General features: G+C 46.7%; 1 protein-coding gene across 2 annotated transcripts; it reads left to right on the top strand.

Moving 5' to 3' along the window:
• The first annotated feature begins 204 nt into the window (after positions 1 to 204).
• GJA5 (gap junction protein alpha 5) lies at positions 205 to 17,135 on the top strand. 2 transcript variants are annotated; one of them, XM_033052190.1, is made up of 2 exons: positions 205 to 283; positions 14,414 to 17,135. In XM_033052190.1, the coding sequence occupies exon 2, from the start codon at positions 14,449 to 14,451 to the stop codon at positions 15,559 to 15,561; it is 1,113 nt and encodes a 370-aa protein (XP_032908081.1). In that variant the 5' UTR covers positions 205 to 283; positions 14,414 to 14,448; the 3' UTR covers positions 15,562 to 17,135. The 2 variants fall into 2 exon arrangements, with proteins under 2 accessions (XP_032908081.1, XP_032908080.1); XM_033052189.1 differs by lacking the exon at positions 205 to 283 and adding an exon at positions 5,323 to 5,459.
• The last annotated feature ends 1,062 nt before the right edge of the window (positions 17,136 to 18,197 follow it).

The raw sequence follows: 18,197 nt of genomic DNA, 5'->3' as shown, positions 1-18,197 counted from the left end.
AAAGAATAGCAGGCAGACAGCTGCCAGTGCATGTCAGGAACAGCTCAGGATTGGTCCTCCAGGCTGGAGGGGATCTCCAGCCAGTGAGACAGTGTCAGACCACAGGCTGAGCTCCTGGGAGCTGACAGGGTGCACTCACCCTGCCCAGAGTGTCCTCCCTCAGAAACTTCAGGATCTCTTCTGGGAGAGAGCTGGGCTCCAGCTGGGCTGTGCTAAAGCTCACCCACCCTTCAGCCAACTTTACCTGTTCCTCTCTCTACCTGTGCAGGCTCAGCAAAAAGAGGTAAAGGTCTGTTCTTTCTTTTCTTCTTTCGGAAACATATCTATGTATGCATGTGTACACACATATTTCTGTCAAGCGGCAATTCATCCAGCTGGAAGTTTGCAGGACAAGATGAATGTCTGGTGGCTAGGCAGATGAGGGCTCCTTGCTTTAAAATGACTTGCTGATCCTTTGGACAAATCCTTTATGCTCTCCATGGTCTGGTTCCTCCACCTGTAAACCAAGAAGGGTGTTTATAGGAGCTGCAATTTCATTATCATCTGCAAAGCACTTCTCAACTACTCAGAGATGCTGCAGAGTTGAGAAGTGGAAGCAGGAGGGGTGAGAGTGCCGTACTTTGTTTCCAGAAACATAAAGCTGACAGCTGAGCGTCTACTTTGGGATAGATGGCAATTCCTCCTCAGTGAGATGAAAACCTCTTCCAGTTTTTCTTGCTGAAAACTTTACTGGCAAGTGAGTCTGATGCAGAGTGATATCTCACAACTTGCTGTTCCTTGCTTCCTCTTTTCTCACTCTGTGCTACTATGGTTGTCTGGGTTGGGAAGATGAAAAAAATCCATCCATATGGAATAATTTGGGTGTTTGTACTAATGAGGAACCATAAGTATAAAATTGTTCTTATTCATGGGTCTTTGCCACTCCTCTTCCCTTGGGCCCAGGCTGTCCTTGGGAATTTGCCTCCTGCTGGAGGATGCCTTCAAACTGTCTCCAGAGGTCTAATGTATAACAGAGAACTTCCATCTCTGGCCTTCTCTTTCAATCATATCCATGCATGGGTATTTGAGATAAAATGTTCCATCAGGAAGGTCCTGTCCTTTGGTGCTTTAGAGGTGCCTGTCCCGCATGGAACAGCCTGGAGAAGCAGAATAAGTGCAGTGCTGTGGCCAGGTAGCAGAGATTAACTCACCCACTGCTGGGTGGTGGTTTCTTCTGAAATTTCCCAATGCAGTAAGCCTGACATCATCCTCAAGGACAAAGTCCTCAGTAAGGGCAGGAATGTACAAGACATTTTCCCTTTAGACAATCTCCTTAAGTTTTCACATCTCAAGAGAGCATCTAGCTGCATTTGAAACAGCCTTCCAGCAAAGCCAGATGCTCTGGGAACACCTGTTTTATGTGAAGAAACTCTTTCATATGTGAGCTCTCATCTATACTACTGCATATTTGCAGACCTTCTCCACCATCATTTTGGCTTGCTCTTTTTTTATGTTTAAATCTCAGGCACAGAATTAATCCCTCCATTAAATATCCATGGCATCAATGCTGAAAAACTCATCACACAAACTCTGCTCCAGATTTACCTGGTTTTCATATTCAAGGGTGCAGATCTGATAAGGTACTAAGACAAGTACAGGAAATAGAATGAAAAAGGGACCTCTTGGCTTATCAGGTTCAATCCCTTTAAATAACGGGCAAGTACAAAACAAATGGCCTTTTCTAAACTTACTAAACTCAGTCCTAAATCTCATTAGGTTTCCACCCTAACTTGTGCTGCTAAAATGCTGTTCCAGCACCTCCTTGCTTGCTCTGTTGCTTAGAAACCTTCTGATTTCCAACCTAAATTCATTCATGGGCAATTTATATCTATTTATTCTTGTGCCACATTGTCCTTTAGCTTATGTAGCTCTGCTCTCTCTTGAGCACTTACTTTCCCAACCCCCAATTCCTAAAAGTATTTATAGGCAGCAAATCTCTCCTCTCTTAACCTTTGTTCTGCCAGACTAAGTAACTAAGCTCCCTTACAGTACTCACCCTGCAGGCACACCACACCGTGGCTTAATTACTTTGTGTAGCTGCACTAGCATGAAGTTCAGTGCAAAATAATTAATGCTGAAAAGCTCAGACTGGTAGCACATCCACTTTCAGATCAGCTCTGCATCTCTGTGCTGTCACTGCTGTGACTGATAGGTAAACATGCTGAGACACTTTGCATCCCTCTGACCACCCCACTGCCTCCCCCTGCACCTGCTCCAGGCTGAATATCCTCCTTGCATGTGGGGAAGCAGCACTGCAGACACTGTTTTGGAGAAGGCTCATCCTCTTGGATGACATTACTTCCACTCACTGCAACTGGAAATACTGCTACATCTCAATGTTTGCTTGTCTTTTTCACCCCCACATAGCATTGCTGGTTCCTCCTCCTTTGAACCGTGAACTTTCCCCATCCTTCTCCATCTCTCTCTCCTGGGAGATGGAGATTCCTCTTACTCTTCAAGCAACAAGTTCCTAGCGTGTGACTTTGCATTCTCCCACTTAACCTCACCTTGATCACTCCAGTCACAAAGAGCCTTCAGCTCTTGTAGTGCTGGAATCCACCTCTGCCCTCATGATACTTCCCAGCTTGGTTTCATCAGCAGATTTCATTAGATTTCTATGCTCTGTGCCAAGGTAATTAACAGAAATATTAAAAAAAGGATCAATCCTAAGAGCAATCTTTAAGCAGCCTCACAAATAATTTCCCTTCAACCTGTTAAGGAACTGGTGCATCAATTCTGTCAGTCTCTTACTCACCTGAGGATTTATTTAATAATCCCTGTCTTCTTCAGCTGAATCTTCCACACTAATTTGCTTCTTCTGGGACACCATATCACATGGTTTACTGAACTCCAGGTAGATAAGGTCTGCTATGTTTCTTTTACCTAGGGGGTCGGGAATCCTAATCCAAGAAAGCTCTTAAGTTTTGATCAGAAGATAGTACATGTTGTTTTATTTTCCCTTTCCCTCCCGGTTTTATTTCTGCTTTCCTTCAAAATGCATTGCACAGCATCACAAACTGCTGTGATCTGCGAGCTGACATGGCAAGCTGTCAGCTGTTCTCCTCATTCCCACTGTCAGGGGCATTCTCTTCCACTTGCTCTCCTCACTCAAGTCAGACAAGTTTTGCATAACAGGCTCTCGGGGAGGGGAGTCAAAATTCTTCCTCCCTGCATAAGAGTGAGCAAACAAGTTATTTTTCTAGCTGAGGGGCTGCAAGGACACCTCTGATTCCCCTTGAAGAGAGTACAGTAGAGAAGGGATGACACATTGAGGGGCAGGCTGATGTATCCCTACATCTCTACTCCCCTTTCTGACTTTTTCCTCCCTGTCTGCCATCTACCATTTCCTTTTTGTGCATCAGAATCCAGATAGTTACCACCAGCACCAAAACAGAAAGAGCTCGTAACAGGTACCTCCTGTGCAACATGCATGTGTTGGGCAGAAACCTTCTCCCTTCCCTCATCCATTCAGCAGAACCAGACTGTATCTGCTGGATTCAGGATTACCACTCAGGAGCAACACTTGGGTAGGAAACACAAAGGAGTGAGCAGGGAGAATCAGTCCTGATCGCCCTGAGTGTACTGCAAAGTGTCAGCCACACAGGGAGGTGAGTGTATTTCAGACAGCTCTCTCACAGGACCTGTCTCTCCACAGCATGTGAAAAACACTTGACAAGCCTTATCCCTAGCCTATCCCAAAGCCATCTGTGAGCTAGACCTGTATTATTAACACCTTTTTTTTGGACACTTCGATGATGAAGTCCTTGACAATCTCACTGGCATAAAATCAACATGAGTTTACATAATAATGCTTTGTGGAAATTACTCTAGAAAGGCAAAAAGCTGGAATGATACTCTCCTTCCTATGAATTTCCATTGCAGATACACAACTGCCACACAGGAGAGGGAGAAACAACTCCAGAACATTTCTATTTTCTTAAAAGCCACAGAAGGGCTTTCAATAAAGTTAGAAAAATGAAGCAGCAGATGACTCCATGCCAGGAGGTTACTGAGCTGCTGTGGGAATTTATTGTGCAATCTCTGTCCTGCATCCTGCACTAACCAGCAGTGAGGATACAGCCCTCCTGGAAAAGGAGCACTCCTAACTTCAGAGTGAGAGTGTCCACATAGGAAATGCTTCCAGAGGTAGCCTGTCCCTTTGTAGACTGGCTTTCAATCTTGTGACTAAAAGAGGTATTAAATTAGTGGGAGAAAAAATATTAGAAGAGTTGCCAGCATTGTGTTTTAGTCCCTGGACTGCTTTTGTTACATGATCTGCACTCACTGATGCATGGAGACCACCAGGCAATGTTCTGGGTGGGAGATAACTAATCTGGGAAGGATTGCTAGAGGGATAACCACCAAAGCTTGTGTGCAGTTCTCAGGTCAGCAGAGTCTTCTGTGCAAATCTCACTCTCCTGCCACTGATTCTTTGAGACCTCTATCAAAGCCAGAAGGCATCTCTGATTCTGCCTCCTCACTGGGCCTTTGCTGATGTGCAGGAATCAGAGGCTCAGCTTGACACACACATGAAACACAAGACCTTCAGACACTATGTCAGAAACATTTTTCAGAGAGGCCCAAATGCTCGTGCATCTGACTGTGCGTGCGGGGAGGTGGTGGTATGGTGGTGTGACAAAAAACACCTCTCTTGACAGGCAGATTATTCTCTATTTATCAGTAAGGGGGCATGTAAAGAGTCACTGGGAAGAATTTGGTGCCCTTTAGGACAAGGCTGCAGCTGTGCTGGGCCCCTGGTCCAAGCCAGCAGAGCAAGTTCTGTGTGATTTGAAGAGGTGCAAGACCCTGCTCCACATGAGCTCTGCTTTGCCAGATTAAGCTTGAAGGAGTCAGAAATATGTCCTTTGTCGGCTGAATTGCCATTTGTCTTGCATGGAAAAAGCTTTCCAGGTCTGGCTGGTGTAACTGTGGGGCAAAGCTGTCTCTTTTCATTTGGGGAAGGCTTAGACCATAGAATGTTATCTGTGGGAAGATGTGCAAAGGAGCAGTAGCAGCAGTGACTGGAAGCGACTGCGCGAAGCCGGCAGCGAATGAATTCTGTCGGCATGAGGAGGGTGGCACAGGGAGAGGCTGAGAATGGAGAGGGAGGAATGAGATCCATGGTCTTTAAAGGAAAAACAACAGTAAAGCAGGTTTGAAAATAGAAAGATTAGTCTGGAGGGGGTGGGAGAGACAAGAAAAGTAGGTGAAGAAAGAAGAGGGGGAAAGGCGGAGAGGCAGTGGGGAAGACAGAAAGTGACACAGACAGGGGGTGGAGAAAAAGAGAGGAAGAGAGAGAGAGAACCATATTAAAGGAATAAAACGAAGCAACTGAGGAGAACAAGGACTTCAACTTAACTACAAAAAGGGAAAGTGCTAAAGCAAGGAAAGGAGGCTGAAGACAAGACACTGGAAATCAGGTAAGCAACCACGAGGGGGAAATAATAGAACTGCAGAAGTGCCGATGGTAGATCAAGTTATTACACTCAAGGGGAAAACAGCATGAGGGGGAAAAAGGATTTGGAGAGGCAGAAAAAGGAGGATGGCCAAAAATAACTTAAGAGATTTTCTATTTCTTTCATTCTCTCTTTGAAACATTCCCACTAGTAACACAGTGGGCTTGGGACATTTTAAAAATTAAACTGTTTTGCCACAGGCAGCTATACAGAAATAACAAGTAGCTTCCCTGCGATGAGCACAGATACCAATAGATTCCAATGTATAGGAAAGCACGATAAGAGCCCCAAACATCCTCCCTCAGACAGTATAAAGTGCAAATTGCCATTTCTGTCAGATCCCATTTCAGCCTGCTGTCAAGCTGCTCTGGGATGGTGCTGAAGGGAACTCTTACCTAGGAGAGGCTCTTGGGGTATAAACACTTTATCAAGTGTCCACATCAAACACCTGTGTTCTGAAGCACGCAGGATGCTTTCAAAATATTGCAGTTTCTTTTCCGGGAGAGCATTGTGCCCTGGCTGGTCTGTGACACGGAGCCTGGGAATGTAACTCCAGCGCAGAGAAGTGCCTCGCTGGTATCTGGCAGTCACACGTTCTGTGCGCGCCGCCAGGGAATGAATGCCTTTCTCCTCCATCCCGACACTGCCCGTGGCAGCCTCAGCAAGGAGGCACGCAGACCTGAAGGGACAAATGTCCTCTCCCACACCAGCAGCTGCTGCTTCTTTTTATTTGCCTTCCTAACTTTTCTCCCCTTTTTTTTTTGTACTTGGAATAATTACATTTCCATAATTTAACGCTGCTTTTTCAAAGAATAGCCCACCTTGAGAATATGGTATCCCTGGATCACACCCACCTGGAAAGAGAGAAGCAATCTCACTGAGTGTAAAGGTTGTTGACTAATTGACACCTCAGATCTGTGGTGGCTCCTTTGGTTTCCCAAAGGGTTGTTTGGCTGCCCATTTGTCATGCCTAAGGAGCTTTGTGGCATTCTGGTTTTAACAACTCAGGTAAACTGAGGCAGTGCCCCTGTCCTTCCAGTACCCTAACAACCTTTGGAGGATCATAAAAACAGCATTTCTGGACGAACCTCAGCTAAAAAATTCTTGTGCTGAATGAGCCTTAAGCACTGAACTTTCCCTCCACAATAATAAACCCATCAGAATTCCCTGGTGAAGCAGTGTGTATGAGAGTTTCCCCCTACTGCTGCCTATGTGTTCCTCTCTTTAGAGAAATTACTGCATGTGACATATGTGTGATATGTGTGTGCAGCTAGAAGCAGCTTAAACAGTTATTCAGAAAACTCACAGTACTCAGTATTTCTATCAGGAGCCAAAAAACTCTGCATTTGCTGGTATTTTCAAAATCTACTTTGAGAAGAGCACACATTTCTAACTTTGTTCCCTTTTTCCTTGGGAGCAGAGCAGTAGTTTAGGAGAATTCCTGAGCCTTCAGGGTTTAAAATACTCATCAGGCTCTGGTCGCTTGGGAACTATGTTAAGCATTCCTGTTACTATAAGTATTTGGGGTTGGTTGTTGGGTTTTTTTTTTTTCCACTCAACAGTATATATTATCACAATATTTTTAGTATTATATGGGCATTAAAAAATTTAAATTCTGACAGAAAATACAGAACTTCATACCTTATTCTCACTTCTCTTCTTGACCTTCAGACAGATTTCACACATTCTGCACACATTTGCCCATTTTCTGACTTTTCTTGCAGCATTGAAAATATACAAGGAGGAATGAGTAATTTAGCACTACACCACGCCATTAGGGAGCACAGTTTGGAGTCTGCTCCACGCTTTGGGTGCTGTTTTATGAGGCACGAGGATAGAGGCTTAAAATTAGAAATAATTCCCAGAAAACAACAGAGAGACTTCAGTATTTGGGCTAAAAATTCATAAATGGGGGGGATCCATTTTATTGCTACTGATAAGCAGCAGTGAGATATCTGTGAACAGCACTCAGCATGCTAACTCTTCCCTGAAACACAGAAATATTCATGCCACACAGCATTCAATGAGCAGAGAGATGCATGCTTTTAAGTCTCTCTAGTGTATCTTTGAAGAGGGGTCAGGGGGTTTTAATGTAAGAGCTATGGGGTTTACACTTACATTTCTGCCTTTCTCCATTTTTTATGTCATTATGGACATGCTTTAAGAATGGCTGAGAATTTCCATATGAAACTGCTCTCCCCTAGAAGCAGAAAAGCTGACAGATGCTTTGGTCAGGGCACAGGGTTGCTCAGAAAGTCAAGCAGCCTGGCAAGGGTGATGCCTGCAGAGCTCCAGGGTTTTCTGCTGCACTCAGATGTCTGCTGAAGAAAGGAAGGAATAGTGGGATGGGAGAAAAACTGTCTCCAGTTTGTAGTCAGATAAAGCTATCCAAGAGGACTGGGTTAATTCTTGCTTCTTAGTCCAATTTCCTCTGTCATAATGAGGCAAATCACTTAAGCCACGTTTTCCCACAAATGCCCATTTCTTGTCTTTTGGGTATCTGATTTCTACATGTGGTGCAACTGGTGGAAGTGATAAACTCTCCCACTCCAGCACAAACCAGACAGAGCTCTGCTTTGAATACATATTATTAAATACACTGGAAAAAAAGCACTAACAGATTAGCCATATCACCAAAGAGCTTCCAAAATTAATGAACAGTTTTTTTATCTTAATCTCACTGCTTTAGTTCCTTGGCTGCACAGCTGATCTAATACCATCTCCTCACCTCTGGGTGGTAATGAAAGTAAGTAGATTTCTAATTGTGAAACGATCAGATACTGTTGTGATGAAAGCCATAGGAAAACCCATGAGGAAACTAATAATTCTGTCTTTAGAGCTGGACTTGAATAATGTACAGTAAATGAGGCACAGGCCACCCACTGAACAATGAGGAGAAAACAAAAACAGTGAATAGCTGCTGCTCAAGAAAGCTCCCGCCAGGCTGGCACAGAACAAGGCAGGCATCCTGTGCAAAGAATGAGGTGACAATGTGAGGATGTGGTTAACGACTCTAAGAGGCACAGGCACAAAGAGATTGAATTAAGATTACTGAGAACAGTAACCCCAGCATTTCCTAACTCCCTACTGCTGGGCTTTGCTAGTTTAGTATTAGTTGGTTTCAGAGGGGGGTGTATTTTTGTGCATATATATGTGGTGCATACACTGAGTACAAAAAATAATCCACTCACATAGCCAGACTGAGGCAAGGATACAGCAACGAGTGTGAAAAGAATCCTACAGGTTTTTGGAAAGAAGGAAGAAATGAGATTTGACAAGGTAGTAATAAGTGGGAAATAGATAGTCGCTGGAAAATTCCCCTTTGTAAGGCTGAAAGAATTAGCAATTTGGGTGCTGTACAGAGTTAGCTGGTCAAAACTGCCAAAAAAATGAGGCTGTGCTCTCTGGGGGAGCTTGACTGCAGGGAAACCATGGGGAACTGATAAGCAGGGAGATCCTGGAGTGAGAGGAAGTAAGAAAGGATTGGAAAAGTCTGAATAAGAGCTCTCCCCTTCTCCCATTACCTCTCCAGTCTGTTTTATTTCAACACTCTAACGAGTTGTATCTCATGCAGTCTGTGAATGAGCCTAAAATCACACGGGCAAGTTTAATTGCTGCTGTATTGTGCCCAGTGTGAGGTCTGCCATCACTGCACATCTCCTTCCATCGCCTTCCCCACTGACTGAGCAGTGCTTGAGATCAGCTTCTCTCAGCAGAGCTCAGGGACAGCTTTCACTACAGCAGCCCCCAAATTTCTCAGCTTGTTTCTGTTTTCCAGAGCTCCCTATGCCCTCTTTGGCTACCTCCTCACCTCTGTTCTGCCCAGTTTAGTATCATCTGCAAATTCATACAGGTCAGCTTCTCTCTGCAAAGAGAAAGACACTGGAAAGAGCATCAAGTTTCCAGCATTTACATTAGAGAGGTAATTTATTTAGGGGGAGGGGGTGGTTTCCTAGCAAAAAGCACAGTGACCCTTCATTTAGTTTATCCCAAGTCCAGTGTTGTCACATCTGCTGTGGTCTCTAGAGACCCACATTTCTCTGAGGCAAAGAGAAAATCCCAAGAGAATTAGAAGATGCTCTCTGAATTTTAAGTGTAAGCCTGGATACCACTATCATGTAACCATTTGATATGAGCTTTTCAAATATAGTGGGATAAATTCATCCCTCAGCTTGACTCATCTGACTTCAAGGTCTCTTCTGTTCTTGGTCTCCTGAGACTACATCAGGCAGAGCTTGGCCCTAATATTTGGATATATGAAAGCACAGGAGGAGGAATAGCATTAGATGTTCTGGACAGACAACTAATAAAAATTCAACTGACTGGGAGTCTGCAGCTTCCACCATCACTTCAGATGAAAATATTCTACATATTATTATCATCTGTGTGTGTTACACATCCCTGATGTTCACACTTGAAGGTGTTGAGTGATTCCCCTCTGTCTGTGTCCCTGTGTGTGCGTCAGGGTTGTGTGCCTGTGTCCCTTATCTTCTCACCCACTGTCTTTTTTGTGAACTCTGAGATTTTCCACATTTGGAGAGGAGGGGGAAGCACATCTCATCAAGGAGTAATGAGCTGTCTGCAACTACAAGTAGGGCCAGTGGTCTGGATACCAGAAATTACAGTGAACTTGGGAGGAGCAGAAGATAAGAAACATTGGATTCTGTCTTCTAGGAGAAGAGCTATTTACACAGAGCTGTTCTTCTCCCAAAAGACTGAGCAAATCACACACGGAGATTGGGCAAAAATGGCTTTGAATCCAATACTTTCCCCCTCCCTGGGAACTGTGCTTGCCTCACACAAAGGAGCCTTTCTCAGAGAGCCTCTCCATGTGACCCTGGGATCTGCCATGGTGAAGAGGTGAGCCCAGCAAGGGAGAGCAGAAAGTGTTATAATCAGACTCTCCACTTTATTTTAGAAACATCCCGCAGAGATGGCCACCTCCTGTCACCTTCCTTGTGGGAAAAGCTAGCTCGAAGTGTTGGGCTCAGCTATTTATATCACTGCTGATAGTCTCGCCTGTCTTCTAAAGAGGGGAAAACTTTCTTCCTGGTGACCCCCAGGGAAATAAACTCATATCAAGATGATTGCACAACCCTCCTGGCTCGCTGGTGCGGATTTGCCAGCTGTTCATCAGAGCCCTGGCTAGCTCCAACCAGTGCTGGCGGGAGCAAGCAGCAGTGATGTGAAATGCTTGCCTGTCCTTCAGAGCACGTGGCATCACCAAGAGGATGGGCAAAACTGCTCAGAGGGCAGCAGACACTTCCCCTCCTGCAGATAAAGGTAGTGCAAAAAAGGAATGGCAGGGAGCAGCCCGTGGCTGGTGAGCCAGCCTGGCGTACTAGCAGGTGCCGTCCCCACTGGGGTATTTTTATCGTGGAATTTGGCAGTCACAAGGCAGCCCGGAGCTGAGCAGGCTCCATGCTTGGCCTGAGGGTTGATGCTCAGTTTTCCTCAGCTTCAGTGGCGCTCCAGGTGATGACTGAGCCGGGCTGGCCACGTTGCTGGGTTTGTGCCAAGCTGTGCTGGTCTGTGTCACACACAGTCTCCCAGTGCCAGGATCCCGTGACGGCGCCCAGCTCTGGTGTGGATCCAGCAGAAAGCTGCCAGCCAAAAGCATGGAAGGGCAGTGGCACAGCCCACTGCTCATGAATATGCATGTGCCTGCTGCCAAGACTGTCTCCTACCAAGTACTGAGAGCCCACAAAAATACCCAGAGGTATTTTTTGCCAGTCACACCAGAGTTAGACAAGATTTGTCCAACCGAGCCCAAAGTAGGAATATAAAAGGCTGCAGATGCTCAGTCGCTGAGAGGTCAAAGCATGTGAGGGCAACAGTAGTCTGGGAATGAGGAAAAGAAACTATATGGAAAATTCCCAAGAATAGTAAAGCTATGAGGAGAAAGGCTAGGTCAGGGGCAGCTCTGCATAGCCAGGAAAAGCTGTCAGGAGGTGACAATCCTTCTTTTCTTGCTGGCAGCAGAGAACTAGATGCTCTCAGAGACCCTTGGTCTGGCACTGCAAAAATAGCTCACTAATAAGTATCAGTAAGCCAAAAATGCTGCTCTAGGAGGGAAACTCCTTCTCTTGGTGTCCAAAATCTGCTCCCCTGTGGCCACCTACGCCCTTGCAGCAGCCACCTCAGCTCTCTGCAGGGCTGCAGCAGGATGATCAGGAGGCACCTCAGGGCAGGCCCTTCTTTAGACAGTCTGTGCAGGGGAGGGCAGAGGAAATGTCCCTATTATCTAGCCTAAGCCTCATGACTGCCAGCCTCAGATTCTTCTGATTTATAGCCTCTTGAAATATTCTGTGCATGTGTGAGACAGGTAAATTGCTTTTCTTCTTGCATCCGTTACCATTTTTTTTTATTTCTGGATTCCTCTTGCACTTATATTTGCTTTACTTTGTGTCCTGAACATCCTCATTTTTACAATTTGCAAGTGTCTAGGCTTAGAAGCCTTCCCTGGGGAAAACAAGCTGTTGTAAAACCCCAAACAACCTGCACACAGTAGAATGGATGGGAAGAGGGGCTCAGTTTGTGATTGTACCTCCCTATGGCAGTAAGGAAAAACTCAGCCTTTGCACATCCAGGGAGAACTGTGTTCGTATTTACACTACCAAGCAAGGTGAAACAAGAAAAGGCATGTGTAAACAACATAACCTCACCTGGAAAAGTGCTGCCTTGTAAGGAATATTCCACACATACAGCTGTGCTACAGCATAGTGATGTTGGACACAAGTAAACACTGTAGGTAGCTGGTTGCCTTCTCTGCACTCTGGGGGAAAAAAAAGCAAACACACTGATTTCAGTGCCACAGTCTGTAAATATTTCCCATCCCTGATTTATCTGTATTTAATCCCCTGGTGCTCCTGGAATGAAGCCATATGCTAATTTCTCCAGAATGCAGTAACTGCACCAAAGCCATTTTGGAAGGTAAGGCAGACCCACTTACTCACCAGTGCAGATGAGAGGAGTCAGAAAGACTGACTGATTTTCTGTGTTACTGCTCCTCCAGCTCTGGGCTGGCAGCAGATCAAAGCTCCTGCATATGCCAAGCAGCCACCAGGATCTCCATCAGCACGATTCCAGCATGCCTGCCAGGGCAGGAAAGAGCCAAATCCCATCCTTTGCTTCCTCTATGTCCCTTCTCCCTGCTCACACGGCTTCTGACAGGTGTGGGGTAAAAAGTGGCCACTGCCCTGTCACCTTTCCTGGGCAATCCTCACCTTCCCCAGGGCAGCACTCAGCAGCATCAGGAATTTGAAGATTCAACTTTTGGTCTTTGTCCCATCCATCCTTGCAGCTGGACACAGCAGAGAAACAAACGATGGGATGAATTGTGGTGTGTGCTGCTACATTAAGTTATATCACTCAAATAACTAGAGGAGGGGATATTTTTCCCTCAACAAGTGTATCTGTTCTCCAGCTTTTGCTCACAGGAAATCTACACTATATTGCTACAGTAAATTTTCAGCTCTTAACAGTGTCTGCTCTCCACAAATGTTCTTTGCACTATAAAAATAATTGGCTCCTAAAGACAGGACAAGGAACAATAAAGGAGAGTTAACAATTTGGTCCCTGTGGCTTTGGGATTTACCTTGACTAATGCTTCTAATATTTCATTATGATGATTATTTTTACATTCACTTATTAAAATGCTATTTTCCAAAAGAATGACTGTGGGAGGACATTGGCTCCAAGGTAATAGTGCACACTTTAAACCACCCAGCCCTTAAGTCTCACCAGGGAGAGTTTTGCAGTGCCCTGGGAAGGTAAGTATGGTGAGCATAACTGGATCAAATGATTGCTCAAGCACTCCCACAGAGCCCCACAAAAGATGGACTAAACCCACTGCTCTCTTGTTATCCATCAGGTTAAGTGACTTGGCCAGAAACAGTCAGTCAGAGTCAGAAACTAAACTGAAGCAGGCACTCCTGCATTTCCACTTTGCAATCTTACTCCCAGTCCAGCAAACCTTTCCTGTCATCAGACCACCTACCAAGAGCACTTCCCAGGAGTTGCTGGTCCTTGGGAGGCACTTCAAAGGAGCCTTTTTTTCTTTGTCTGTTTCATTTGAACTGTGAATTTTTCTTCAGAATTTAAGGAAAGCAGAAGGAGCAAGACCCACCATTTAGATTTTGCAGCAGTTCCCACTCAGAGAGGCACGACAGGGTGGCAGCAGATTGGGTTTCCAGGACTGCCACAGCCCACCAAAGTCTTTACATTCCCCTAAACATTTCCAGCTTGTAAATGAAGCACTTACAGCTAGCAACACTGCAAAACCAAAGCTAAAAACCTACAGACAATGAGCAGGTGGACAACAGAAGGGTTTTCTCTGCACTTCAGTGGTTGCACTGAGCTCATAAAGGAAGCCCAGAGCTGTGAGCACTTCACATTCCAGGTGTTAGTGCAGGTATTACACAGAGCAACATCTGACAGTGCCACTGCTCAGGCCAGGCTATAGATTCCAGTCTTATCTCCCAGGGGATCAGCCCACTAAGGATTTTCCAGAGTGTAGTCTACAGAAAAATGACTGCTGCTCTAACTACCCAGTCCACAGAGGATGCAATATGCAGATCACAGTGAAAGGACTTTCTGAATCAAAAATAAACCTGGCTCACCCTCAAGGTTTTGGGAACTCATTTAGCAGGCTGTAGATGAGTCATGTAAAAACAGATCACTTTTTGTTTCAGTAGCTGAATTTTTTAAAGAAAAAAGAAAAAAAAAAATCCCAAACACAACACAAGGTTTCCAGCGGATGTGAAACAAAGTTTTCAGCAAACCAGACCTCATTCATTTTCAGGTCAAATGAAAACATTTCCTCTGACACAAAACAAAAAAACCCATTTCACTCCATCCATTACAAGCTGGGCATTTCCTAACCCTCCTTAGAACCACTCTCTGTTTTTTCCCAACAGCTCTCAAGACATCTGACCCCTCCTGGTGAGCAGAAATGGGGGAGTGGAGTTTCCTGGGAGACTTCCTCGAGAAGGTCCACAAACACTCCACAGTGGTGGGGAAAGTCTGGCTGACCGTGCTCTTCATCTTCCGGATGCTGGTGCTGGGAACAGCGGCGGAGTCCTCCTGGGGGGACGAGCAGTCTGACTTCATGTGTGACACCCAGCAGCCTGGTTGTGAGAACGTCTGCTATGACAAAGCCTTCCCCATCTCCCACGTCCGCTTCTGGGTCCTGCAGATCATCTTCGTGTCCACCCCGTCCCTGGTGTACATGGGCCACGCCATGCACACGGTGCGCATGGAGGAGAAGAGGAAGATGAAGGAGGCAGAGATGGAGGCCCGAGAGAACAAAAACGGTGGTGACACATACTACCAGCAGAAGTGCTCCTTGGCAGAGAAGGAGGCTAAGCTGTCTGGCTGGGATGAAGCAGGAGGCCAAATCATACTCAGGGGCAGCCTGCTGAACACCTACGTCTACAGCATTTTGATTCGAACTGCCATGGAAGTGGCCTTCATCGTGGGGCAGTACGTGCTGTACGGGATCTTCCTGGAGACCTTGTACATCTGCCAGCGGGCACCGTGCCCCCACCCCGTCAACTGCTACGTGTCCCGCCCCACGGAGAAGAACGTCTTCATCGTCTTCATGCTGGCTGTGGCAGTGCTCTCCCTCTTCCTCAGCCTGGCCGAGCTGTACCACCTGGGCTGGAAGAAAGCCAAGGAGAGGTGCTCCCGGTCCTACAAAGCCAGCCCCAGCACGGCCCCCGGCAGGCTGGAGTCTGCCCCGCAGGCAGAGAGGGCTCAGATGTACACCCCGCCGCCGGATTTCAACCAGTGCCTGTCCAGTCCCAACGGGAAGTTCATCAGCCCCTTCAGTAACAAGATGGCCTCCCAGCAGAACACGGCCAACTTCGCCACCGAGAGGGTGCACGGCCAGGAGGATGCCGCTGGGGAAGGGCCCTTCATGAAGTCGAGCTACGTGGAGAGTCCAGAGGTGGCGAGTGACTGCGCAGCACCGGCCTTCCCCGAGAACTACTTCAACGAGAAGCGCCGGCTCAGCAAGGCCAGCCGCGCCAGCAGCAAGGCGAGATCGGATGATTTGTCTGTGTGACCTGTCTGCAGCAGCAAGGAGGAGAAGGAGCTGTCCCAGCGCTCAGTAACACTTCTGCAAAGTGGACTCCAAACTGTCACCCCCAACCTCCCTTTTTTTCTATCCTCTCTCTATCCTTTCTGGACAGCACCTCTCACAGCTCAAGGCAGGGGCAGCCACAGGCACTGAAGAGAGACACCAGCCTTGGGATACAGCCCTCAGCTGTATTTTCACCATGGGACCCACAGGGATTAGACACTCTCCACCCTTAGCCTGGTAGAGCACAGGCCAGCAGACTCCTGCCCTGTGGACATCAACTGCACCACTGCATTCAACAGACTGATTGGACTGCCACATCTTCTGTGGTCTCTATTCAACATTTGCAGCACCAGCTTGCCAGTTACACTGAGCTGAAGCTTCCCTCACCTGCAGGGAGCAGAAACACTCCAGTTGGCTTTCTGAAAGAAAGATTTCCTCATCTGCTTCATTTTGGCTCTTTCTAACCCTCCCTTTCTCTACCTGAGCCCAGATATTTTATACCAGGTTACCTGCACAATAAATCCTACTTGAATTTTTTGACACAGTGTGTATAACAACTCTTCCCCATAAATAAGGACGGCTGTGGTCCCCAGTGCACAGCTGCCTCATGTTTAACATTGGAATCCCTTCCTCATTCCTAAGTCAGTGCAGCAGACTGGCCCCAGGGAAATCACTTAGATGACCAGTTGATGAAGACTGGAGAATTTTCCCAAGATACTTATGTCATCAATCCTAAGCAAGACATCCATTAACAGAAATAGAGACTCTCCTGTGAGAACAGATATCTCACGAGTATCATGTAGAAACAAAGTGGTTTTTCCCTTTTTGAAACTCATCTTTCAAGCAACCTGAATGCTGCTGAAAGGGTGCTGCCAGCTGCCACTTGAGAGAAAAGCATCCTCCGTTTATCTGCAGAAGAGGTACGGCCTGTGTCTTCTCACCAACCTACCAAAACACTTCAGCATCCTCTGCAAGCACAGAGAATCCTGCTCAGCTCCTGCACGTCATTCAGCTCCTCCCTGCCCTCTCAGGCTTGCCAGCCAGCACTGGTTCAAGTTGTTTGTCCCCACAGCAAGTCTCTACTCTGCCCCTAGGCCATCCTCTCCACTCCATCCCCAGCACACATGGTGCTAGAAATCATCACCCATGGACTGGGTCTTTCCACCACTCTCAGAGCAACCACTGTGGCTGCCCTGTGAGTCTGGTGGGTGAGGTCTGCAGGCAGCTCCCACTCAAGATACATTTTCTCAATGCAGAGCTGACACCCCTCTGTTAAAGATCTGCTAAACAGAGCCAAGCTGCTCCCTGTTGTTTACCCTGCACTGCCCTTTCAGACACAGGCCACAGCTTCCCAACACTGGACTGCACAAGCAAATGGCCTGGGACCAGCTGATGGGGGGACTGAGCCATTCCCTCTCTTAGGGCCACTGAAAGTGAATCCCTGCTCCTGATACACAGCTTTGGTACAGCTCCCTGTACATTTAAATACACATTCACACTCAGATGGGGGAAACCGTGTTTTTGTTTGTAAGTTTTTATATATTTGTATTTTTTAATCCTGAAACAACCTGTGTGTTTTCCTTAACATGAGATTTTAGTCATGTCTAGGTTTCTCCTAATAAAGTTCTAACTCCATCTTTCCTTGTGAATGTTTCTCCTCTCATATGGCTGACAATGAGCTGCTAGCAGGGATCAGGCTGCCCACCAGCCTCTGCTGCCCAGAGATCACAAAAATTCACATTGCCCAGAGTGGCCAGGGGGATAAATAATAAACAAAGGGAAATGATTGATTGGCTAACAGGAACCCCACCTCCCAACTCCCCTGCCTGCTTCTGCATTACCAAGGAAGGATGAGCTGGTCAGAGAGCAGAGCTTCCATCCTACTGCTTGCTCCCTGCATCTCCTTGCGTGTCCTAGCACACCTCTGTACCCAGAGAGAACACCTGCAGGAAGACAGAAGCAAATCCTGTCCCCCATGCATCTGATTGCTTGTCCATGCAGTAACCGAGCCCTGACATCTTTTTAAGAGACAAGGCCTTGAAAGAATCCACCACTAACCATCTCTGCAGCGTTCCTGTTAGTACTCAGATCTCTTCAGATGCATTTGCCCAGCCCAAAGAAATTCCTTTTCCTCCCTCAGTTATGTCTTTCCTCTGAAATTTATTCTTTGCTCTCCCATTTTCCAACTTTCACAGGCTCCCTCCTTCTGGTCTTGGATCCCCCTGTCCACTCAAAGGAAGTGCCCTTCTTCACTTTCTCCACACAATCTCCCATCCCGTGGGATTCTGCAGGCTGGGAAGCTGGAGACCAGTAAAGTACTGAGTCCCAGCAAGGAGCCTGAGAGGGGGCATAAAGAATTCAATGAGGACACTGGAACAAGGACCTTTAACTGCATTAGAAACTACAGGGACCCTTTAAGATTAAGGAGCTGTGGTTTGGGGGTTTTCAGCTCAGGAGTGAGGATGCCACCTGAGCAGCCACAGCCCCACAATGCAGCAAGAAGGCAGGGCTGGTCCTGGGTTTGTAACTGGCATGTGTACAGCCCTGAGCATGCCTGTCCCTTAGGGTGCCACCTTGCTGCGAGAGACAGGCAGTGGGGAAGTCAGGAGCACTCCCCG

Source organism: Catharus ustulatus, chromosome 2 (assembly GCF_009819885.2).
Source record: "Catharus ustulatus isolate bCatUst1 chromosome 2, bCatUst1.pri.v2, whole genome shotgun sequence".
Lineage (NCBI taxonomy): Eukaryota > Metazoa > Chordata > Aves > Passeriformes > Turdidae > Catharus > Catharus ustulatus.
Note: the sequence above shows the minus strand (reverse complement) of the source record. Positions and strands in the feature narration are given on the sequence as shown.

Excerpts from the sequence above, each read along its gene's own strand:
- GJA5 (XM_033052190.1), top strand. The coding sequence starts at position 14,449 with ATGGGGGAGTGGAGTTTCCTGGGAGACTTCCTCGAGAAGGTCCACAAA.